We start from the raw sequence: 26,674 nt of genomic DNA, 5'->3' as shown, positions 1-26,674 counted from the left end.
TGCGCAATGGAGTCAATTTACGTACCTCAGAAGAATGAAGGGCTGAGTTAACCTAGCCAGGATTTCAGCATGTTTTCAGGGAGCTTGAATGTTTCCAATTTGATGCTTTTTACATCACTGAGTTACCCTGCTTGGTACAATCAGGAACTGGGCTGAGGAGGAATAACTGAACTGGAAAATTCTTCAATCGTGAATTATTCATGCATGCACAGTTTTGCTAGCCCTGTACCAGGGCAGATAGTGGTTTAATGGTATGTACAAATGCATAGTGCCATTTAAGGCTACAGCACCTAGAAAACCTGTGATCTGAGGGACACATCTCCCATGGACTCATACTGATAACAGACCAGTAGCCCCCAGTAAAGCAAGCTTCACAACCTCCCTGAGAGGTAGGTATTCTCTCCATTTTTCAGATGGGTATAATAAAGAACAGAGATTTAAATGCTATGTTCAGGCCACAAAGCAAGTCAGTGGCAGAGCCCAGAATACATAAACCACACATCTTCCCACACATCTCATTAAATAGGGTTACGTGTTAGCATAAGCTCCTGAGATTCCGCCAAGAGAAATGTATCTGTCTCTTTAGTGAACACAATCATGACTGAATAATTTGCATCACCTCTTGTACCTGAGAACCACCAGACAGATAAGTTCACTAGCAATCCATATTTTTCATCTTGCAGGTTTGTGCTTTTCTGCATCTTAGAGAACTGTTCACAGTTAGAGATGAGCAAGGTATCATCATCTTTGCATGAATCTACCTACACAAGGAGTTTAGCAATAAAAATCATTCCGTCCCTTCCCCATTTTTCCTTCTCCAAGGGAAACTCCACTCCTGATTCAACACACAACATCTGAAAATTTCAAGGTGCCGTTACAGGGCAACCATGAGTTTTGACAGCTTCTCAAAGAGCAGGTAAGTTAACAGTGTAATATGGAAAACTCATGGGCTGAGTTACTCCAGGCAGGCTCGTCCTCATCCCAGAAGTAGGGCCAGATTGACTGTGCAAATGGCCTTCAAAAGCAGCAAATAGTTGACACTTTCCATTATGCCTAGATCAGTAAAAACATTAAGGCTAAGCTCTATTTCAAGAACTCTTGTAAGGGCTAATGAAATAAGGGGGAAGTTGGAGGACCCTATTTCGGTTTTAAGCACACTAATTATAAAAAGAACCCCATCTTGAAAACAGAAATGATTACTTATTGTTTCTACATGAAATGTTAAAAGTCACATTCTTTTTCCATTCCTTTTTTAACCTGAACACTTAAGCAGTCAGAGATCATATGCTGCTTAGAGTTTGTGTATGACAATCACTAGCCAAAAGCACTGTGCTGGGATAAAATGCTTCCTTTGTTGATATAAGCTGCCTTGTCCACAAAAAACTTCCCATTCAAGCCAAAAGAAGAAATTGTTAGTTTCTCTGGTCCTTGCAGGGCTGTGGAGGAAAGTCTTCAATGAGCTTAGTTCCAAGCATCACATGCAGCGTAACATAGATCAGTAATAAACCACTGTTGTGCAGCCTGAAGTTTCAGTACTTACAGGTCATTCCATTCCCTTGTCTTCAGCCCCACCTGCAGCATAATGATAATCTCCCTAGATTAAATTTAAAAAGCTCTAATCACGTGTTACTGAAAGGTTTGGAGCTAGCTAGATTTTGTCACAAGGACACAGCCAGGGCTGTCCCTAGAGGGGTGTGGGGCCCAGGAGAAATCAGCCTCCTTGCTAGTCTCCTCGCTGTCTGTCTGGCGCACCCTCCCTGTCCGCCCAACCGCCACTCTCTTCCTCGCCGTTTGCCCAACCGCCTGCCTCCTCACCTCCCTCCCGCCTGTTGCTCACCTCCCCGTTTGCCACCTCCACCTGAATATCAGACAAATGGTGTCCCAATCGTACAGCCGTCGGGATGCAGGACAAAGGGCTAAATATCGGGACAGACCTGATTTTATCGAAGTGCAGGGCCCCCCAAAGCTCAGGGGGCAGGGGGTCGCCCCGATTCACCCTACCCAAGGGACAGCTCTGGACACAGCCCATAGTATGGGGTGGCATGTTGCTCTGCTGCCCAAGGACAATCCCAGGAAGGAACTGTGTGCTTTGATTCACAGAGTTTAAAGCCAAAAGGGGACCATTATGATCATCTAGTCTGACATCCTGCATAACATCGGTCATAGAACCTCAGTCAGTAATTTCTGCATCTACCCTGTAATCTCTTTTTGACCTATAGCATATCTTAGATAGCCAGTCTTGATTTAAAGACTTTGGTCTGGGGGGTAACACTGGCCTACAACACCAGAAAATTACTACCACCCCCACCCGTAAAATTTCATGGAGAATCCTGGGAGTTTCCTTCCCATCTTTTTACTAGTCCAATCTGAGTCCAGAAGATGGACTATGGATGGTGATCCCCATCACAAATTCTGAAACTGGATCTGAGTTTGTGCCATCTTTACTGCCAGATCTGCTGATAGTTAATCCAAATCAATACACAAATACTTTTTATATCAAGAGTTACTTGTGGACAGCAGGAAAAAAAAGAAGAAGAAAATCTAAGACCAAATGTGGGAAAATATATTTTTCAGAGTATAAGCCAAGAAGTTGGAAAGGATTTCTTTCGTTATATTTTTTATTTTCTTGTTTTGGTGGTGGAGGAAGTGGTCTTGATAAATCATACTGTTGTCTCACAAAAGACAGTGCTGGCAAGAATACTTTGTTTCACTAGTGCAGCTGTGAGTATGAAATTCAATCTTTCAGTGAGTCTGCAAGTTTAGGCTTCCCTGGAGAGGCTTGTGGTCCTCCAGATACTCCTGGGGAGGACTTTCAAGATCTTGGAAATTTGTCCCTCTCAGGCAATCACGGGAAGAAAATTTTCAAAGCAATTGTTTTTTTGTAAGTTGTATGTATGTGTTTTCAGTCATTTTTGTCTTCATTTCCCAGCTTGAAAAGCTTCTCTGTAGCAATGCTGACAAGGCTGGCCCTAGGCTTTCTGAAGCATTAGGCACAGTACACAGACTATCTATCCTGCCCATGCCACCACTACGCATCACACATATAAGATAAAACATATACAAGGTCACTTCCTGCCTGCAGCTTCTCTGATTATGGCAACCCACCAGGCATTTATAAGACTCTGTTGCCTTTGACCATTCACGTGAACTGAAAAGCAGGATGTGGAGCCAATGGGCAGCTTGCAAAGAGAGGAGAGTAGCTATTCATTTCCTGCTGTAGGTCACTGCTTATGTCAGATAAAACTGTGGAAGGGTGAGCCTTATTTGAATGCTAGCTAGCACGTTGGGTGTGGTCATGAACGTTAAGATGGCTCAACAGTACAGTGACAGATACCTTAGAAATATGGTCGTTGGAATGCAGGGTCCCTCAAAGACTGGTGCTTTTTAGCTACAGAAATTGATTAGGCTGGAGCATGCAACTGACTATTCTCAACAAGTGGCTACAGCCTTCTATCCGAGATGTGGATGAATTCCAGGACTGAATCAGTGATTCCTATCCAGCAGTGTTTCTCAACCTGGAGGTTGCAACCTCCATGGGGGTCACAGGACAGGTTTGGGGGGGTCACAAGCAGGGCTGGCGTTAAGGGGTAGGAAGCAGGGCAATTGCCTGGGACTCCTCGCCACAGGTGCACCTGTAAAGCTTAATGTACATGTTTCAGCCCCATGCCCCGAGGGGGCTGAAGCACAGAGCCCTGTGTTCCAAACCTGGGGAAAGGGGGGGCTGAAGCCCCTTATCCCAAGCTTACGGTAAAGGGTTGCAATTCTGGGGGGAGGTCACCACTTTAAGTCCAAAGGGGGTTGCCAGCGCAAAAAGGTGGAGAAACACTGCTCAACAGGTTTTGTATGCATGCAATAAGAATTTTTTTAAGTGCTTGCTCTCAGGCCATGCACATTTATATGAATTGTTTTATCTTTGTTTGATTTTGAGCTCCTGAAGTTTGGCATTGCATCCTTTTGTATGCATGTACCACTCTAAGCAAAGTGTCCTCACTCAGTAATGAAATGAATAATAAAGCACTTTCAGATTGCCCAAATTAAATGTGATATAAAAATAAGTCTAGATTCTCCATTATCCTGCATGTTGTGCTGTCCCCTATAGCTTTACAAAGTGGGTACAAAGTTAGTATCTTAGAGGTTAATACTGATGCTGCCCACCACCACAGTATCTGAACACCTTCCATGGAAAATGAGAAGTGAAGCCACTGTGGCCTTCATGTAGTCTCTGGCCCTTCTTTCTTTCTAGGATCAAAACTCTGCTTGGGGTAGTGGTGTCAGCGAGTGTCTTTGCACTGGTATAAATGACTACTCAAGGTGCAAAGCAGTGGAGAATCTAACCCCATAATCTGTAGCCACGAGCCCCAGAAATGATTCTGGAGGCTAGAGTGGGAAGAGAAAAGGGATCTGAATTCAGTGAAACAACCTTTGCATTAGTGATAGAGGAAGAAGCTCAGAGGTTTCATTTCTTTAAGAGCACAAAAATCTGCGTCATTACCACATCTTATCCAAACTACCAAAAAAAAGAAAAAAAAAAAAGTTTTGGGTCTCTACACTTGGAGCAGGACAGCCTCTCTAACAGCATTTCTACTGCTAGTCCAGACCTGAACCTGGAAGTGCAGAGAAGTATAAAAAGAAGAAAAAATGTTTACAAGTTAACGGAACCTTTTAAAATGTCAAGAGAGATTCTATCAAGTTTGGGGCAAATAGTTGCAGGGGTGAAAGTGGAAGGGAAAGGTTTTATTTCACAGGAGCGGATTTTCCCATTCGTGCTATTTATCTGTAGTTTATACTATTGGTTAAAGGCTTAGGACTGATTCTGTGGGAAGACCAATCTTTTTGTGCAGGAAGAATTGCAGTCTTTGTGCTGCAGGGAGTGCAGGGGCTGCTCTGTCTCTTATCCTTTGTGGCACCCCAAAGGTTGTGGGGAGCAGGCAGAACCAGATTGACAGGCAGCACTGCTTTTCATGAAGGGCTGTGTTCTGCGTGCATGGCAGGGGAAGCATTTATTGGGGGAGGGGGTGTCGCCGGCAGGGGCACTCAGGTCAGTCTTCACCCAGGAGACCAGTATCTTTAGGAATCCTCCATCTGGAATAATTTAGAGAAGTCCGTGGGCTGTTCTGAAATATGCCAGGGGCCATTTTGACCCCTGTTATCCCAAGACTCAGGAGAAAGTAAAGGTGGCTTTCTTCCCCCACCTCCACTTTTTAGTGCAGCTGAGGATCTGGCCCATACTGTGTAGCTTTGTCTAATTAACAATATCTTGGACCAAATTCATCTGGTGTAAATCTACTAAAACCGTTGGTGTTACACTATGGATGATTTTGTTGCAGCTTCACTGACAGTAGCAAGGGCAGGAGTACTAAAGCAGGCAGTCTGCTAGCATTTTAACCACTACATTGCCTAACCCTGCTCAAAGCTGGTGTGGACATCAGTAGCTAAAACACTGGTATGCCAGTGGCCACCAGCATCTTGTCTACACTAGGTTAATAAAACCTTATTTCACTCGTTTCAGCCAATGGATGCAGAGTGCACAATAATCCTACACTATATAACTTGAACTGCAACCAAGGAAATAAGTAAATAATGGAGGATAGGGTGCAGACTAAAGTACCAATGTCTTATTCTATAATCATGTTATATACCATGATTAACAAGCAAAAGGTGCCCTTTTAAGATCATGAGAATAATATTAACAAATAATATCAAAGGCCAGACTTTTCAAACTCTGCATAACGGTAGAACCATGCAAATATTATGTACACCTGAAGTTTGGGCAAACTCCTACAACTATGCACACAAATATTCATCTGCACATGTAAGACCGGTAACTGCCTGCACAAAGTCCTGCTTATTCACAGAGTCCTCTAGATTACATGCAAAATAGTGGGATTTTTACCTACATATCAGCTGAATGCGCCTTCTGAGTGTCGCTCGCACTGCACAGAGCTTTGAAAAACTGGCCCCAAATCTCAGAAATGGAGGCTACTGAAGTGCATGTATGGATGGTCTTAACATACTGGCTTTTAAAGAACAAAGTCTATGCCATCTGCTAAATCCATTATCCGAGGAAGAGAAACTTCTTATCTTTGTTTTATCCAAAACCAGTATGGTAGCATGAATCAAACTTTGGATGAATACTCTGAAGATAAAGGAGAATAATTGGGGAAAAACCAAAGGCAACACTATCCATGCTGGCAGTGAGTTCTGCTTTGCTACTGACACAAGATGGTTTGCAGATTTTTGGGAGTACTTTTTGAGCTGAAAAGGTTCACAAAACTAGTCTGAGTTCATGAAACTTTTCTAAGTATATTAACTAGTATGTAGTTGCAGTAACTGATATACCACAAAACCACACACATAACTACGAGTAGCCTATATGTCCATTTGTTACATTAAACATGAAAAATAATGAGGCTGGTTGAAATTTGAGAAAAATTGAAACTAAAAAAAAAAAAAATCCCCCCCCCCTTTTATGACTAGTCCTAAAACAAACACTTAGTGATTGTACTTTATAGGGTGCAGTACAATATACATAATTTTTATTTTATTTTTTTTGAAGAATAACAACATTATGGGCTTACTTATTTCAGCCGATTTCAAAACTGGTGGGAAATTTTCAAATGAAATTTTCTTCATATTTCAAAAAAGACCATTTTGACACATTTTTTCAAGAAAATAATGCTTTTTTTAAAAAAAAATTGTCCAAATTTTGTTTGTTCCCTGTTCAAAGCTTGTTTGCATTTAGAAAAAGGAACCAGGCTTTGACCTTTAATTGGAAGATGCTTGTGCTGTAAATTGACAGATACTCAATACCATACCATTAGTGATTTCGCTAGTGAACTTCTCTTCATGTGCTTTGTGTGCCCAGCTTATCTAGTGTCTTCTATTTTGAAAAATGTTCACAATGCATTTATGATCATCTGGTTTCTGATGCTGTAGTTTTATGTAATTGTTATCATTAAAGAAAACATTTAGTTGTCCACCTAATCAGTTTGGTTGGTAGAGATTCTATTTGTTATGTTGTTGAGACAATTATGCTTAAACCCTGGACAATAAAAAGCCTCTTATCCAGGAAAGTAGAGTATTAGTTTAAAACAGCAAAGGGAGTATATCATGCATGTACAGGATTTGAACAAGAGGTGAACTTTTTTTTTTTTCCAAAGAGCTCCAGGGTAGATGGATATCTTGTATATGATTTTAATTAAAATGTGTTTTTCTTGTGAAACTCTTTGATCCTTCAAGTATGTATGTATTTTTGACACCTAGAATGACTCCTCCCTCCCTCCCTCTCTCTCTGCTTAGCCCATTCCATGGCAGATGTCTGTGACTTTGTCTCACTGTATTTCAGGTAAAGGTCTCAAGGATCTTTTGACAGACAATTCTCTTGGGCAAGAGAAGCATCCTCATAATCAACTCCATTTCCTCTGGCTCCCTGATGAATAGAAGTAATTCAAAACTAGGTAGTGAAGTGAGCAGGGAGTGGCAAAGCAGCTCCTGCAATACCGTGGATTTGCTTCAGTTCCGTTAGTTGGCTTTAGGCCTGTGTAGGGGACAGAAATGCTCTGGTGGCAGTCATTCATGATCTCCTTCTGGCGAGGGGTCAGAATCGTGTATCCATGCCCATTCATTCAGATCTATCCTTTTTTATTCCTATGAACTGTTGTTGACATGCATGCAGTCCCTAACATAGCTACAGAGCTGCTCTGGCCACTACTGCAGCTTTAGTAGCCTCCACAGACCCAGTGTACCCCCTGCATGGAGCAGGGGATAAGGATATCAAGATCTATGCAAGTGGGAAAGGGAAGAACAGGAGGATCCACTAGCACAAGGTCCTCTGGACCCAGACCCATCTCTCACAGGGCTGGCTCTGTCCCTGTCCTAGCTCATCCTCTGTATTTGGGCATTCAGGGGGACCTGGCGGAGCTGAGCTCTGTGTCTACAGAGCATGTGCACTCCCCCATATTCAGCACCTACTTTGCACAGTAGGCCTGCGTTGGATCTGCTGCCAGTAGGCAGCTTCCATAGCCACAGAGAGGCAGGGGCAGGATACGCTCCATAATGGCTTTGAATGATGACCGTATATGATCGTAAGGGTTACAAATTACTGGATTTAAATTTTATGAGGTGGTGAGCAGGGGGAGGGATAACATCTGGATTCTCAGTCAGTCTACACCTGCCTCTGTTTGATTCAATCGGCAGCACCTTTGAAAAGCTCTGTTTCAGTATAGCAGTTAAATGGATTCACATGGCACAGCTCCGACTGTAGCTGGAAGATGCACAGGCAACAGTGCAAGGGTTCACCTTTGACATGCAAGCTGTGCAAAAAATTAATATCTTTCAGAAATACAGCATATGCTGTACAGCTGTTTGAGAGAGGCAAAGCAACTGTCAGCCCTAGCAATATCTGTGATAGGAAAGGCCAAAGCTCTCATGGAGGTGAGCTTCAAGTACAAAATGAGTCACCCTTGGAGTAACAGACTTTTCCCTTATTCTATTTCATGATTCCACCGATTATAGTGTCAAGTAAATTGACCTGAGAAACATTTACATTGCTAGATTAAATAATGTACTGTTAGTTATTTCCATGCATTGTAGGGTTGGAGGGGGAAAGCAAGCTGTGGGAGATGCAACACCTTAATTCTGACTGTTACACATACATCAATGCCTTTAGACCATAGATTGTATTCTCATCTGGTATAAATCGGCATCGCTCCATTGAATTCAAAAAGGACTTCTGATGAGAAGTCGGCCCAATATCTTAATTTAGGTCAGACTGGATTGCAGGATATGCATTTGGGTGGGATTGCCATGAAATGGATGGCTGCATCTGAGTTGGTTGTAAGTGGGTTTGAAAATGGAGTTTGTCATGGAACTAAGGAGTCTTGAGAGTGCTTGGGCATAATGGAGTTTTGGGAGAACAGCTGTTGCTTGAGTGTTCGTGATGCTTTAACTGGTCATTTCCTTGATATTTTTTAGTTACTGCATTGATATGTAATACAATTGCGCAATCTTAGCTTTAAGTTAACTAAGTTTTATGTTAGGGAAATTAATATAGTTTTGATATAATATAAAGAACTTGTAATAGTTTGACTTTAGGAAGAAAACTCTATAAAAATCAGTTCATTTTATTTATGGATGAGCAGGCTTCTTTGGAAAAAAAATAAGACCTGGATTGCTTTCTTCCAAAGTTTTGGGGTGGCTGGCTGCTACTCTCTTCTTCCCCTTCAATAGACCCTGTTCTCTCCCCTCTTTTCACAGTTTCCTTACTTTGAAGAGCTCTACCTGGAAGGTCAGCATCCCTTGTTCCCTGTCTCAAGCTACCAACCTCACGTTTCACAATATTTGGGGTGGACAGTATACTCTGAAGCACACACATGGCCACACCTGAATTTAAGTGTGCCAGGCAATGACCCAAAAGACACACTGCCATTGCTGTTGGGGTCAACAATGGGATCTTCATTGAAAGTTGCGCTGGGCAACTTAGAAGTCATGGCTTTCATGGAAGTGGAATCTGGGCCCTCTGGGCAGCAGTAGAGTAAGCTGCATTTGTATTATAGAAGGAAAGGTAGATTCTCAAGTGTCGTTTCATCAGACTGGAGTTTGTCTGTCATTTCAAAAGAAAACCAATTGAATTTCCTTTCATTTGTTTACAACCGCATGATAAATATTAACATGATATAAGAATGAGTTAAACAAAGTGTATTTCACTGGACATCAATAATTTCGGGATATTAATGCCAGTCTATAGAGCAAGGTGAAGGAGTCTGATTCCTTCTTCCATACAGTACATGCCAGACTAGTATTTTGTCGTTGACTATTATTGTCTCACAGCTATCTAAGTACAGGAGGCTGATATCAGGTTTCTATTTTGTTCCAGAAAATGAGTGTGAGTAGACCCACCAACTATATTTTACATAACACACAGAGACTGGTAAAGACCTTGTCAATGCTAGAAATTAATTTTCCCTCTGTTGATATTCACCTCCTCTTGTCAGCTATTGGGAATGGGCTACATCCACCCTAACTGAATTGGCCTCGTTAGCACTGACACCCCCCACTTGGTAAGGCAACTCCTATCTTTTCATGTGCTGTACATTCATACCTGCTTACTGTATTTTCCACTCCATGCATCTGATGAAGTGGGTTATAGCCCACAAAAGCTTAGGCCCAAATAAATTCGTTAGTCTCTAAGGTGCCGCAAGGACTCCTCATTTTTTTTTTCCAATATCACAAATGTCTTTGTTTAGGTGTGAGTTTTTTAAACAGGTTACACATATTTAGTTGTTTTACTCCTTCATCAAAAGCCAACCCTTCCATATGCTTAATCATTTCTGTGCTCTCCTCTTTCAATTCTCCTCTGCTTGTCAATTTTTCTAGTAAAGAGGTGACCAAAACTGACTGCATTGTGCCACGTACAGTCTTATCAATGCATGTATATAATAATAGAAGGGATATCACCTCCCATGTCTGTTACCTGACACTACTGCCTAAATAGCCCACATTTGCTCTGGGGGTTTTTTCCCAGCTGATATCATTGGAAGCTCATATCAAAATTGCTGTCCATTGTCATTCTTTAGTCTCTTTCTTTCAGCATTACCACTTTCCAGGTGTCTCCTTCCAACTAAATATCTCTTTGGATATTTCTCCTCTGATGACTTACTAGGAGTATCTCCATGTTTAACTTATTTTTCTTTTCTTTTTTTCCCCTTCCCATATCTCATACAATTCAAAGTCCATTCTAAAATTGTTCTTTCTCCTTGCTAGTATTTGGAACACACCAGCTTAGTAACACCCTGCAAATGTAATGACTATGCTTTTCAGTTCATCACCCCAGGACTTACCCCCTGCCCAAAAATCAGAAGTGTTGCCATTAGCTTTTACTTACAATCTTTTGATTCAGCTAATTCTCAGTCCATTTGAACAATTCTCATATCAAGGCCAATTTGAATTACAGATTCTAATATCTTTGCAGAGTTACGCTAACATGAGCCGATGCTGAGGAAAAAACTACATCATCTCACAAGTTTATCTGCTTTCAGATGTCAGTTAATTACCAAATGGACAGCTTCCATTGTCCAGAAGTATATGGTTAGATGGTTGCATTTAAGAGGACTGGTTGTGCAGGGCTTGCACACACCAAACTCTCATTGATCTCCATGGGCATTTGGGATACGCAAAGAATGCCGGTTCTAATGTAAAAGTTTTGCTGAGTCCATTCTAAACAAAAGGGAGGAGCTCAAACAATTTTCATTGCAATGGTGTAAACTCTACAGCACTCACTTAAACTTAAGTATCTCCATCTGTAAATCCTCTGAAAAGGCCATTGCCCATTAATGGACTGTTGGAGAATTCCTACTTTAGACACAGCTGCTTTCTAAGCGGCATTCACATGCATGGCACAAAACACCAGCAGGTCTTGAACAATATCCAAGTTGAGAATACAGGATGATGTGTGCATGTGTTTATATATGAGATCTTCAGGACACATTATAATTACAAAGTACTGAAAAAATATTATTATTCATCTGCAAAAACTTCTATATGTAGCTACAGTAAATTGCAATATCATTGGCAAAAAAAGGTTTAAAAAATGCAAATAGCTTTAAAAATCATGAAGCAATTCAGAACAAGAAAGGCCAAGCACGGGAAGTAAATATTAGCTTAGCACTCCCTTTCTCAAACATGAGTGGAGTAGCACACCTGCTTTCCCTCTGCCTAACACTGATTGCTTCAGGGTTCTTCCTGAGAACACATCCTGCATGCCAGAGACTAGCTATGGAATATGAACTATGACCTCTTAAACGCTGATGACTTGACATTTCACTCAGGTTTTCCATCCATCAAACATGCTCTTTTCCATGTATGTCCCTCTGTTTTATACAAAGTTCCCCTTGGGGGACTGAACCTAGCATCTGCATGACACTGATTTAACCGCAGTCTAATGAAAGTAATGAGTTTTCACCTGTGGTTAGACCTATTTGTACCCATCTAATTTTAATGAAAGCTTTTAATTGCTTCTTGCTTGTATTAAATAAATGTTCTTTCCTGCCACAGTTGTAAAACAAACCTCACTTTGGAGTTTCCTCACCCCCTGGGTATTAGAGAGACAAACTAGCTTTCAAGAGATGATATATTTTGCAGGCAGGCAAACAGAGAAACTTTTGGCTATTCCTACAATATGACTCATGGTACTGTACATTGTATTGTCCCAGATATTAAAACAATGTACTGTATTCCACTCGTTAGAAATGTAGGATGGTGGACAAGCAGGCCAATGTAATAAGTATTAAATATTTGCCTTAACCTAATCGGGAGGTGAGCCTGATCTGAATTTTTGTTTGCTTGGAGGAGTGAGATTGGGGAGTTTTTTAAATTTCAGATACCTCTGCAAATTTATCAACTACCAAATACAGCAGCCCTTGCAGTATTTCCAACGTGGCTAAAATCTGGATACTTTCAAAATCCTGTCAAATCAAAACTATTATGAGATTCTTAGACCAAAATGTTTCACATAATTTGGATAAACTTCCAAAAAAAATCTTAAATTCTGGAATTTTGCTGAACTGAACCTCTGAGCCTTTTGTGGGTTTTTTCCCCATCATTCTTGACAAGCAAAATGAGCAGTAAAACTTTGCACAGGAATGTAGAGGTGAAATATACACACAGTATGCTCAAACCTAAATGTGGAATCATTGTTCTGGAGAGGAGATGGCATTCTTGGATACATGTTATTAGATGACATACAAACAAAGGATAGCAGATGTTATTTTGGAGCCTGTGGCTCTTTGTATGAACAAGGGATATGCTTTTTAGTAATACCTGACTTCTCAGAGATCGGACAGATCACATCCATGAAATGATTAGGTTGAGAAATCAAGCTCTCAGAAGTTGGAAAAACACAAAAGGGTGAAATTTGCCTCTGTGCAGAGGAGCCAGCTCAAGGTTAATGCAAAACTGATGTGCCACTTAGGCCTGAAATGTGACTTAATTGGTGTCCACGCATTTTGCTAACCCGTCTGCACAGGGCTGAATCTCTCAAAAAAATCAACCAGCTGATTTGGGAGGGTCTTTATTCGGGTGTATCTGCATTTGGTGCTGCAGGTGTAATTTCTGGCTTGAGGAGACAACAATTTTGGCTGTAGAAGACACTGTGCAAGTACTCTGTAACAAACCTGTTGGAGACAAATTACCACTGTGGGCAATTTGCACTCCTCTCTGCCTGCCTCCCCATGGCCTGGAGGTTTTTCTATGGATGGCAACCTTAAAATCTGGCTAGGACTCTGCAGAAGGCCCAATATCCGAAGCTGCCTGGAAGAGGAACTGGAACAGTGGATCCCACTATCTACTCCTGGGCTAGACCTCATCTGCACTGGCCTGCTGCGGACCAGCAGTGGATTAGAGGTTAAAGGCTGTTTGAGCTGTTGAACCCTCCAGTCCAAGTAGATTTACCACTAGTAGGGACTCAGGCTAGATTTAGTTCTGCTATAAGTATTTCATCAATAAATTCTTTATCGTATGGTATAATCCATTTCACCATCAGTAACATTATATGCAAATCTTCATCACAGGAAATAAAAATACCAGTGATGGCTGCTAAATGGGAAAAGTAACATCATATTCTGTATTCAAGGCTTAAAGAGAAGTGGCTAACAGGCCTGGCCAAAAAACAAATCTGTTGCTTTGAGCAGGGAGGAAATCAATCATTGGCAGGAGGTTGGTGACATGGTGGAGTCTGGAATGGCATTCCTCATTGCAAAAAGGGACCTCAACACCGGTCATTCCTCCACTGGGATTCTTGTAAATTCCTCACTGTCCGGGACATGAGGCTATTACCAATAAGGACTGGGATTTGCATTAATTTATAGTTGAAAATAAAATGGGTGCATTGCCAAAAATCAGCAGACAAATCAAAAGCAATCTCTCCATTCGTTGTACCAATTCGGGAGCCCTACTTCCAACTCCACAGTGCTGCCTCTGTGGGTCTGTCCCGAGCCATAGGGGGACACAAACCAATCCATAACAGGATGATTCAAACTATTTCACCTTGATATCAATTCTGCTTCTGCCATCTAGTGTTAAAGGGCCTGATCTGATTCTCTGTCGCCCTGCACCTTGTGTGAGCAGGTGCTCCAGTGCCAAGTGGGTGTAAAATGCTACCACATCAGAATGGTGGAAGCAGTTTACACCTATTTGGCACTGATGTAAATGACTGGACAAGGTGCAGGACAATGGAGAATCGCGCTCATTAAGTTTTGCCTTTCCTCTTTCGCAGGAAATAGCACTGTCAATGCTCGTATGTTGACTAAGCCCAATAATTGTGTTAGGAAGTTCTATCATCAGGTAATGACAGAGGCATTGCTTGGAGAGTCCTTCAGCATCTGCTTATGTCACTATCTGTGTAGTGCATAGCATGCCAGGACAGGGAAGGGGAACTTAGAGGAAGAATTTACCAGATGAACTCTTCTTTCAAAAGACTTTTTCTTCCAGAAATGTAGTTTATGACGCCTCTTTGGAAAAGTGATGGAAAGTTAAACCCTCCTGTGCAAAGTTCAGATTTGCAACTAAATCCACTCAGGCTGAAATCCATCAAAAATTTTGACATGCTTGAAACCTGCCTTCCCGAGAGGACGCTGCTTGAAACATAACCCTCTTAAATGCAGTGTGGAAAATAAGTTCTCGTTCTCTTGCCACGCTCACTAAAAGTCCTGTAAGTAAATGCTTCAAAACGAACGCCAAATGATACATGCAATAAACATTTTACGAGCCAGCCAAACGTCTCTTCGGTAGGTTGAACACCTCAAAATGTAGCACAGTATAAGGGACCGCTTTCAGTTTAGACCGTAATTCCCCTGTGCCACACTAGCATTCTTATTACTGTAAATGATTCATGTTCGGGGGAATCGTGGCACTAAAGTTACAGAAGATCTTCTATTTAAAGAGAGAAATCCCACGTTTTTAAGATTCCTTTGATACTGTCTTTTGTGTGTCCCACTTGATGGCAAGTGGAGGTGCAAGTACTGGGCGCTGAGGTTCCCAGTGAGGTGTGTCTCTGGCACTCCTATTGCATTGTGGAGAGAGGAATTTTGACACTGTTAGCCCCCCCACAGATGACTGAGCTGATCAATGTTGTTCTTGGGTTCCCTCCAGTGGCTGATTCATGAAGTGCCACAGATGTTGGCTTCAAAGGAAGATGTGTGTGACCTGCCTGCCCTTTAGGATGCTAGATGAGTGATACCACCTGGCTATATTGGGAGCAGTGGGTAAGAAGAGGGGAAATGTCTTAGAATGTAGGGATGTGTACAAAAAGCACACTCCACTTGGACTTTATTCTTAGTCTCTGAGGTCTTTGACATCTACCTCCAAAAAGAAATCCTATCAAATATAGCAGAGATAAGTAACATAACACAAACACATGTATGTTCCAATCACAAAAGTCCTCTGTGTTTTTAATCCCTATGCATATTCTAAGGGTACTGGTTTTTATAATATTTATTATAGTCTATGTACTATAATTAGAACTGATTGGATAATGTTCATCTAAACATTTGATAAATGGTGACTTTGAAAAAAATGATCAGAATAATTAATCTCACATATAATCTCAGCACATGTACTTGGCACATTCTGTCTGGACCAAGACTATGAAGCACCATTGGGGCAACACCGTGTGTCCATCAGGGCAGTATTTTATTAAATAGAACTCTGCAGAGACCATACACCAGATATACTGGAGTTACTTTGGATTTACAGTGGCCACCGGTGTGAATGTGTTTGGAATCTGGCCCCATTTAGACTAATGAACGAACCCTACACTTTAGGAGGCACTGTCTGATTCCTATTTGGTTTCCTGGAACAAATGATTTTTGTGCTTTCGCTCTCAAGATCTTAGTTTTTTGTGCATTTTTAAATTAAAAATTACACAACAAAGTGCGTTTGGTAGTCTTTAACTGTCATCTGAGACTTGGAATAGCAGGGCTGCTGTTGAGGAGGATTTAAATCAACTGTTGGAGCTGTCTAGTAAAGCTTTCCATTGTATCTTCTTTAGCCATGCCTGGCTTTAGCACTGTCTTTTTTTTCTTTCAAAAGCACTAAATTCACTTCCAAATCTCAAAAAGGAGAATAGATGTATTCATATTGCAGTAGGAAATGAGAAAAGCAAACAAAGCATAGTTCAGTCTATATTAAACATATTACAATGGTTTTACTTTAAAAAAGATTCTACTTTTTTAAATTGCCTATTTGAGAACTTTAATTCCAATCTCAAAGCATTTCTGGTATGTAGGCAACTGAACATGTACATCCAGTATTCAGAAAATATGGCTCAGCTTACACTGGTTACATGTACCTTACCATCGCTGAGACAGTTCAGTACATGTGCACTGGGTAAATTCACTTCTCTTTGCAGATGTGGATTAAGGTCAAATGGGTTGTGAATCCAGAAAAGTGTTGCCCATCTCTTCAACTCCCCCAGAATATGGACAGACCCCCAGATTCTTCTGCTAAGCCTAACCCCCATACCCCTCTTCCCCATTACTCCCTCCTTGATAAAAGTGACACACACGCCTCACACCAAGATGCAGTTGTCTTTTGTGCTGCAGCCTGCTACTCTGCTTTTGATTCACTGGTCCATCTCACCAGGGACGTGCTGGCCGCTGCTTCCCACAGCTTCCATTGGTTGGGAACAGTGAACCACTGCCGCTGGGAGCTGCGGACGGCCATGCCTATGGACAGTCAATGTAAACAAACTGTCTCGCGGCCTGCCAGCGGATTACCCTGACAGGCCGCAAGTTGCCCACCACTGCAGTGGATACTAGGTAAATATTCCTGAGTGAACTTTTGGGCAGAGCAATACATTAGGGAATTCCAAGGGTGAACGAGCATGGATAACCTTCAGTCAGTGTTTTTCTTGCCAGAGGATATCGTGAAGGCCAAGACTATACCAGGGTCCAAAAAAAAAAAAAAAAAAAAAAAAAATACATTAATGGAGAATAGGTCCATCAATGGCTATTAGCCAGGATGGGCAGGGATGTGTCACTATCCTCTGTTTGCCAGATGCTGGGAATGGCAACATGGGATGGATCACTTGATGATTACCTGTTCTGTTCATTTCCTCTGAAGTACCTGGCATTGGCTACTGCTGGAAGACCGGATACTGGGCTAGATGGACCTTTGGTCTGACCCAGTATGGCTGTTCTTATGTTCCTTGTGGCCCTAGCAATGATTCTGTGATGCTGTGTCTGCTATCTTCATCAGCTGATAAAATACCAGCTCATCATCTCTTAAAACTAAAATTAAAAATAATTATGTTAAATCAGTTTATTTACTTAAGTTTAAGGTTTGCAAAAAAAAAAATCTATTCTCCGAATGCTGATTAAAATTTCAGGCTGCTGATTGCACCTATGGCACTAAGAATCTTACCCTAGTGATTCTGTGCCAACGAGTGGTGCTGTGTTACCTATTCTCCAAAGCATATTTATTATTTGGAGCTGTGATGTCAGGAAACTTAGACCAATACCAAGTGACTAGCTGGCCACATCACACAAAACAATCAATTGACATGGTTAATGGATAACCTTAACAGCAAGGCCGAGGAATGAATGGGCATGGAGATTCCACTAGCCTCTCTTCCTAGACCTGGCCTCTCTGGCCTTGTCTGCACTGAGAATTTGCCCCCATTTCAGCCATTATTGATCTTGTAGCCAGCTAGGGTTGTTTGCTGGTCTGTAATCTACACAAATATTTCTAAATTTTTGCTGCATTTTCAGTCATCTTTCCTTGTCTTTAGTACCTATTATGTCACGTAATGTCAGCATATAACAGATTGCAAGCTTTTCCTCAACTTTTTCTTTTTTGGAGCCAATAATCAGTGTCCGTATGTGGAGGGTGTTTTCAGTTCTGCTAGTGAAATGAAAGGGGTGGGTACTGGTCAGAAAGTAGAGCTAGTCAGAGAAACTTTGATGGAACCATATTCCATTAGAATAGGATATTCTGTTGAAATCTAAACATTTTTGCAAAATTGGGTCAATGTTGCTGGAATTTCATTTTGAGCCTCCTCCCCTTAAAAAAAGAAGAAAAAAGTTCTGACAATATTGCAAATCCTCTTCTGACATGATAGTTAAAGTTTCTTTTTTTTTTGTTTTGTTTTGAAACTACTTGTCATTTCAAAGCATTTTTATTTTATATATTATAATATAAAATCAAAAAGTCCAAATCAAAATGAAAGGTTTTGATTGACTTGAAACAAATGTTTGCAGTTTTCCTACACAGAGAATTTCAAAACTTTCAGTTTTTGTTCCTAATCAGAATAAAAACAGATTTTGAAATCCCTAACTCCTTCATGAAACACAATTACCATCCTCCACACAGCTCTGTCAAGCACATATGAAGCATTTCAGATAAAAATTGACATGCCTGAACCAAACTCAAACCTTCATCTGCAATCCAAAAATAGTTCTCTTGACTTCCTAGGTTGGTTATTAATTTTCAGGCCCCTCTCCACTTTCAGGTCTTGAGCATGACAGAAAGGTGAAGTACCAAAATATCGTGAAAACAGCTGCTCTTGTGGTAACTCTGGCCAGGCCAAAATACTGGAAACACTAGCAAACTCCTGAGCAAGCCAGAGCCTGAAGAGATTTCTAGACTGATTTCCAAACCAATGAGGTTCAGATACGTTTTGGATAAGTATCTGAATTTTTGGATGTTCCTCCAAAATGAACGGAACCTCCAAAGCTTTGGAGGTTTGCCCACTGTTAAAAAGAATACACTAGTGCTATGGCTCCTTGGACTACCCCTCAGGGCAAGGAATGAATGAAGGCAGCAAAATGGGCTGGAGGGCCTTTCATAAATGTATCTTCCTATGTATGTTTTTTTCCTGTAAACCACCCCTCTGCCCCCCCCCCTTTCAGTTTTAAAACACTCCCAGTGTGCCGTCAACCTGACATCTACATTGTTCACTTCACATTAAATGGGACTGTGTTTGTTGGCTGCATGCATAAAAGTGACTTCTAACACACAACCTCAAGTTCTTCTGACCCTTTTAATAATAACCCTGTTTGTTTTTTTTTACAATGAGAAGTGTCTTGAAAGTTTATTATAGGGAAGCATTGCTGAGAATGTTTTATTTTCGGAACTGATGTACCCTTTGTTGCATCAATGCCCATTTTCTCTAACAATGCTGTTAGGATCTGGAGCCACTTACAGTTTTATTTATGGTCTTGGTTTTGAGTCACAATTAAAGTAACTTTTCCAAATATTTGGGTTTTGTAGGCGCCATTCAACTGGGTCCCTAACTTGGAAAGCTTTGACTGTGTTTAGCTTCCCTCCACTCAACTACCTTAGTGGTCCATCTTATACTGGTGAGTGTTGTGGAACCTATCCAGGGCATTAAATGCTACTGAATACTCACAAAGCATGTGCCAACGGAGAAAAAGAAAACAATTGTTCCTTGAAATATTCAGCATCTGATGAAAGAAACGTTTGACAGGCTGAGCTGTACGTTTCAGTAAGAGATTTTTCCAGATGCAAAAAAGAATTTTCTTTTCTGCTAGGATCCAAGATTGATATTCGACTGAAAGACAAACATGATTCTGCATGTCTTTTGGGCATAAAATTAAATATTCGTGGTACATTAGGAGCAATGCAAATGTTTTCAAATAAGAAACACTTGCATCCTATTAATACACACACACACACACACACCTCCAGCTGAGATAGAAGCTGCACTGATAGTTCTAAAAACAGTGTAAAAGATGCCCCATGTTTTCAGTTCAGGATCAGTGCAGTAATCTAAGTCTTACTTAAACTTAGAGAAAGATGGACTGTACATTAAGCTTTGTATTTCAGTGCACAAGTACCTAGATCCATAATATGTGACTTCCCTTATTGGAATCATGCCAATCAAGTTCTGTTCTCTCATCTACCAATATATTTCAGTAAGAAGATAGATATAGGTATAGATATAGATATGAGATTTGTGATGCTAAATAAATATTATGTGCCATAACAAAAGTAATACATCATGAAAATATTCTAGTGATGTACTGTAAGAGTTGCAGAATCCCATCTGTCATTCCATAGAATTGTTTCCAGAACAAAGTTATTTAGTTCTTTTTAGATGGTAAAGACTTTGTATAGTGGTGTTTGACAGAGGGAGAGGGAGCTAAATTGGCTACAGCCCCTCCTCATTCAACAGTTTCTTACCTAGATGTCCCCTAAAATAGTGTACTTGTGAAATAGCTCCCACCCCAGCTTCCCAAAGTGTTCTGCTGCCAATTTTTGTTCATAAAAATCTCCCCCCAGCCCAGTGGCTCAGCTAGTAGTTGACAGTGTTTTAATATGATAGATATTTTCCCCCCCTTTATTCATACTCGCTGGCATTGCAACATGATGCTTCACAGGAGACGAGTTCAGGAGCAACTTTGGCAAAGGCAGTCTTAGAATGAGACCAGGCCAAGAGCTCTGCAAGACTGAAATAATTTTAAGGACCAGATTATAATTTTGGATGCAGTGGTGGAGTCTTTGACTCCTGTGCACATTAGAAATCAGTTTGGCTGCTAGTGTCAAGGCAGTAGGAAGCCACATAGTTATACAATGACTAGAGGCCAGTTGTGGCTCTGCACTGGAGCCACAAATGAGGTTGGTTACCAGTGACTGGCGAACCCACTGGAGTTATGAGTTGTGTGAAACCTTTAGAACTTTTCCCTTTGGGGTTTTGTGAAACTTCAAGTTTTGCAAAATCATTTTTTCCATTTAATTTAAGCCCTGGGCTTTTAATTTCCCCCAAGGGAATTTTAATTGAAGAATGTATTCCTAATTAAATGGAAGCAGACAATAGACTCTTGTTTGAAAGCAATTTTTGCTCTGCTTCTAGGGCTACCAGGGAAATAAGTTAAAACAAAAAGCCCAGAACTCCTATTTTGCCAGATCCAAACATAAAAATTGACCCTCAACATTGTCAAGTTCTCTTCTAAATCTAGAGCCTTAGAGCTGCTCATAATCTGAATGAGAGAAAGTGAGTTTTCCAATCCATGGAGCCACATTTTTAAAACTTGCCACTGATTCTGCATGCTCTGATTTTTTGCCTAAAACACCTGAGGTTTGATTATCAAAAGTGCTGAGCGTACTCAGTTCCTACTGAGTTCATTCTGAATTGTTGGTACTCAGCTCTTGAGAAACTCAGGTCCCTGGTGTGTCAAGTTACATACCTAAAATCTGTGGCCACTTTTGAAAATGTTGGCCTCTGTTAGTTACTCTCCAAGCTGTGTTGTTGGCGGGCAGCTCTCATTTCCCACAGGGAACAGAGATGGGTGTTCTATATGCAGGGGAAGATAACCTAGCATTGTAGAATGATGCAGCAGGTAAAAAAAAACACACATACACACACACTTCCCTTCACTCCCGTCCACACACGTCTTGACCCAAATACCCCAGGTTCGGTTCTCACACACAACACCTATTCACATTTCTGAGAAGGGTTAGAGATGAAAATGCACCCCTTTGTGTTAGTACCTCAGGGAAGTCAATGTCCCTAATGTATTAGGAAATAAGGAATGAAGAACACATAACTGGAGAAAAATAACTTTCAGATTGATACACTCTGAACTACACGCCAAAGGACTGTAAGGAAGAATACAGGATGATTTAGTATTGAGCTACCTGGTGCTGTGATACTTTACTTTCCATTTTAATAGGGAATGTCTCCAAATATTTTGTAGGAATAACACCCCCCCACCCCATGTGGTACCAAAACTCAAGAGCCAAGGTTTATTTTTATGGGAAATTTTTACAAGATTAACATTTTCTGTTTGCAGACTATGTGCATCCAGGTGTTTATTACCTACTTTATGGATTAAGGGTTTCTAATGTAAACAGTGACATGTTTGCTGGCCAGCTCTCTGAGAGCACATCCATGGGGAGTGCTGTGAAGAACTGGCTTAGGCTCACTGCCTACAGAAATTAGCACTATTGCAGCTATACCAGAGCTGGTTGCCATGAGTGAGGAAGCCCCAGTGTAGATCAAACCTAAGCATCAAGTTTCAAACTTCAATTCCCCTCTGGAAGCCCAGGTTCAAATGCCATCAGAATTGACTTAGCTCTTCATTCTTCCAAGGTATATAAATTGAGTGCCATACAGTTTATTTGGGGGAGAGAGGTCTTTCAGGTGAAACCAAAGTTATATTTGCCTTGTATGGACATATTACATTTTTATAAGACAGTGGTTTGGCCCAGTCTCCTTGGCCAAACTTTCACTTCCTCCACTTCAGTAGAGCTACCATCCATCTCCCCAGAGATGGCTGCATTTCAGTGGCAGTGTATATATATGTAGTGATAAAATGCTTCAGGATCCTTTGGGCTGCAAGGTGTTATATAACAGAAGTTTCTGTTACATGGAACAACTAAGATTGGTAGCCTAATTCACAATCATTTAAAATGTTTAATGGGCCAAGGAAAGAAAACAAAGCATTGGTTTCTGTAAACCTTGTTCATGTAACCAACTAACTCAACTTCTAATGTGCTTTTGAAATCAAACTTGGAATTCAGTGCCAAAAATCACCTTGTCCTATTTTTTTTTCCAAAAATCCTCTCACCATGAGAGAGCAGTTTAAAAACCAGTCTTTCGAAGTGGTGTTATAGTACTCCAAGAGTAAAAAGGATAATATCCACTTGATTTCATGTGTTCTATGCTTACAAAAGTGTCACACTATAAAATTCTGGAGTGAGCTTTGTGGTTTCAGTTAGCAGCTTCTAATCTACAAATAATTTTCAATAAATTAGACAGGGAGACAATTCTCTTATGAAGAATTTCAGGTATAAGCAACAACCCCAAGCCCCTGAAAATATCACTATGTAACATTTACTATCTTACAGAAACACTCATTGTCTGAAAGTCTAAGATAAAAATAGAACACATCTCCCTTTGCAAACCTCCAAACTGAATATCCTTTACCAAAACACTTAGCCTGAAAATGTGTATTCTGCCCTTTGTTTCTAAATGAGTGCTTGAATAAATATAGTTAATGAATATATTTTTACTTCTACAGATTGCATTAATTATAGTTTTGCAAACACTGCAACCTCTACAAGAAGACTGAACTGAGCTATTAGCTGCAAACCTCAGGTCTTGGCTAGAGAAGTGATTATGGCTTATTTAGCAATCCTAATGAATTGGCTCACCCATCCCTATACACAGTCCCATGTTTAGCATCATGGGCTCCAGAATAGCCAAGGAGGGACGTTTCATGGGGCTTTATAATTAAATAAATAGTCAACCAAAGATGATCCACACATTTCCAAATGACAGGTTTCAGAGTAACAGCCGTGTTAGTCTGTATTCGCAAAAAGAAAAGGAGTACTTGTGGCACCTTAGAGACTAACCAATTTATCTGAGCATAAGCTTTCGTGAGCTACAGCTCACTTCATCGGATGCATACTGTGGAAACTGCAGAAGACATTATATACACGGAGACCATGAAACAATGTCTTCTGCAGTTTCCACAGTATGCATCCGATGAAGTGAGCTGTAGCTCACGAAAGCTCATGCTCAAATAAATTGGTTAGTCTCTAAGGTGCCACAAGTACTCCTTTTCTTTTTACATTTCCAAATGCAACCTTCAGTGCAACGTTATTGCACTGTAGCATAAGAAAGGCAATAATATTAAACTAACGCTCTGTGGAGACCCACAGTAAACTTCCATTTAACTGTAATAGCTAATCTTTTTCCTTGGAAAATGCAAATGGTACATTTTTATGGAGTATTACCTATGTGTTCTGTGTTGTACGATACACACAAATAAAGACAGCCTTGAAGAATTTTCAATATCTAAGGTAGATACAAGAAGACGGAGAGGTTTTATTTCCTCTTTCCCCCATCATCACTTTATCTTGTCCCAAGGAGACTCAGAAAAGCATTTCAGCAGCAGCACAGTTACCTAGCACATTACAAGCAAAGGGGAAGAAATCTGTCTTGCAACCATTCAACCTGTATGCCTACCCGATCTATGGCTAAACTCGAGTGCTGAATTCTCTTGCTACTGCCCTACTAAATCATTTTCACACGCACACTTTACCCTTCCAAATCATCCACTATCAGGTTTCTTATTTAGTTTCTCCAGCTTGCGTCTCTCTCTAACCAGTGCTCGTGTTACAGGCAAGGTGAACAAAATGCAGTGCTGTGTTTATCTAAGTTGTTTAAAGTCAGCTTCCCTGATCTCTGACTGTCAGCTGGAAAGGGGTCTCCCTTTCTCTCTCCACCGCGTTACAGAAATAGACAGCAATCCATCAGCCCTTGTCCTAGGACAGGCTGGGAAGGCTTGATCTCAGGAACTAGAACAGGTTAGAACCGACATGGGCAGTCACCCCCCTAAGACCTGGACGCTTCATTCAACCTCCGCATTAGCCTGAGCGAGGAAGGGAAGAGATCAGATCAGGTCCAGGGTTTGTTGGTTTCTGGGTGCGCCCTATGCGCCCCCAAACTGTTCACACTCGCTCCCGCGGGACGCAAGGAGCGAGCTCCGAGGGTTGTCTTGCTTGGTAAGCCCACCTGAGGGGAGCAGAGGGGAGCGCCTGCCTTACCGTGAGCGCGGAGAACTTCTGAGCTGGCACCAGAAGGAGCAGCTCCGGGAGCAGCAGCAGCAGCAGCAACGGGAGCCGCATCCTGATCCGGAGCCGCGACAGCCGCAAAGTCGCTGCTGGCGGGGGAGGAGGGGGAATTTCCTTGGGCTCTCGCTTCCCCCCCCCCTTCTCTGGCTCCTTTTCAGTCTCTCCTGCGGGGAGGTCCCTTTGCCCGGGGCTTCTTTCCCCACCCCCTGAAGTGCGGGGCTGGTGGGACAGCGCGCTCCCTCCCCTAGCCGGCTGCTCGAGCGCTTCCCACCTCTGGCCCGGGAGCTGCCTCCCCAGCCTGGGTGCGGGCTCCCTTGAGATCGCGCAACGCGCTGCAGGGAAACTTCGCCTGCTGCTCCGGGGCCGGGTGTGCCGCTTCTCGGCTTCCCTGGAGCGGAGCGGATGCTGCCCCGCGTCTCCGCTGCGCTTGGCCACCCCTCCCTCGGCACCGGAGGGTCGCCGGCCGCAGCCACGGGACAGTGAAAAAGGAAGGAGAAAACGGGCAACAAGCCTGCCCCCTTCCTATGTGTCTTCCCCTCGGGCAGCGCCGCTCGCACGTGCCCTCTCGCGCTGCAGCAGCTGGCGGGGTTGGAGCTGCAGGACACAGCCCGAGAGCTGCTGCTGTCGTGTGAACCGCCCCAAATCTTTTATTTCTCTTTCCTCTGCGTTCTGCCTTTCACTTCTCCCTCGCCCAGCCCCCGGCTTCCCCTCCCAGACTCGCTGATCCTCCGCTGATTGATTGACTGATTGATTGATTGACCCAGCCAGCTTAGCTCCAGGGGACACGCGCGCACACGCCAGTCATCTTCGTGAACGCCAGAGCCTTTAAAAATAATGTTTAAGCGGGGGGGAGAACACGTAGCTTTTATTATTTCTGGTCCGCGTTCAGCGCTGAGGTTTGCAGCAGTTTCTTGGAGACTGTGCAACAACACGTGCAGATAGGCGAGCGTGTGCGGGTTGGTTTACACTCCCCAATGAGCGCGACGCAGAGGGGTAAGGTGAGCACGGGGTTGTGTCCTGGGTATTGTCTGCTGCCCAGTTCAGAGCCACCGGCCTATTTTGTTGTTGCTCGGTACGTTGCACCCTGACGCTGGAAAGCATCGTTTTTAGTGCAACATTGCTGAAATCGTTCAGCCTTGGCTTGTAACGGGGGGCGGGAGGACACGAATCTGGCTGGCTCACACAAACCCAAAGAAAAGGAGAACTTGTGGCACCTTAGAGACTAACCAATTTATTTGAGCATGAGCTTTCGTGAGCTACAGCTTACTTCATCGGATGCATAAACCCAAACCTTTACTATTTTCGAGCACAGTGAGGCAGCTGGCTGTCATTTTACTTGAAAGGCCTTGTACCACAGAGGGGAAGAAAGGATTTGGCTAAAGCATGTCTTGCATGGATTTTGGTATGTGTTTCTGTGGGAAATACAGTATAACTGCTTGGTTATCAGCCTGTATTCAAGAAATGCCTGGTGATTAAATTAAAGTAACAGCGTTAGCTTTGCATTCTTGTAGGTTATATTTTGGGAACCGCATAAAGGAATGTTGTTTATTATCTCCTACTAAAACCAACAGAGAGAGACTCCTTACTGAGGCTAGGTACAAGAAACTGTTACACACCATCTTTCTTTTTAATGGAGTGATCCCATAGCAAGCAGCGGATCTCTGAGCTTTACAGCTGCAGATATCTCCATGGTTTAATGGTCCGGATGCTAATTGAAACAATAAGCCATTTATAATGATTGCTGACAGTATGTTAGCATCTGGAGTCTCAATATTCTAAGCACTGTACATGCATATTATACACAAAAGAGCTACCTTAAAATAGCACTAATAAGTTTGCAAAATCAGGCACTCAAACGTTATGAAATGCCAGAATTAAGAATGCCTGTGCAAATTTAATTCTCTCCCCTTGTGCATAGGTATTATGATGATCTTTAATTGTATTTTCACACACTATTCCTCCCCACCCCGCCCCCCAGAGCACTGCTTCATTCAGTGCACAGAACAGGTGGTGCTCAATTAATGAGCAAGCTATTCACTGGTTTTTTTTTCTCCCAGGTGTTCAGGGTGTGGCCCTGAGC

The 26,674-nt window shown here is 42.0% G+C and overlaps 1 protein-coding gene and 1 long non-coding RNA gene across 2 annotated transcripts in view; one reads left to right on the top strand and one right to left on the bottom strand.

Annotated features, from left to right (window-relative positions):
- Nucleotides 1-24,994, bottom strand: part of SMOC2 (SPARC related modular calcium binding 2) — a 173,303-nt gene extending 148,309 nt beyond the window's left edge. The window contains 1 exon segment of the mRNA XM_043543235.1: nt 24,568-24,994. Coding sequence (XP_043399170.1) covers nt 24,568-24,648 — 81 coding nt within the window. The 5' untranslated portion in view covers nt 24,649-24,994.
- A 343-nt stretch (nt 24,995-25,337) lies between these two features.
- The window catches only part of LOC122465109, a 73,608-nt gene continuing 72,271 nt past the window's right edge, over nt 25,338-26,674 (top strand). The window contains exon 1 of the long non-coding RNA XR_006289677.1: nt 25,338-25,592. This is a non-coding gene — a long non-coding RNA (uncharacterized LOC122465109). The remainder of the gene's footprint in view (nt 25,593-26,674) is intronic.

This window comes from Chelonia mydas, chromosome 3 (assembly GCF_015237465.2).
Source record: "Chelonia mydas isolate rCheMyd1 chromosome 3, rCheMyd1.pri.v2, whole genome shotgun sequence".
Classification (NCBI taxonomy): Eukaryota; Metazoa; Chordata; order Testudines; family Cheloniidae; genus Chelonia; species Chelonia mydas.
Note: the sequence above shows the minus strand (reverse complement) of the source record. Positions and strands in the feature narration are given on the sequence as shown.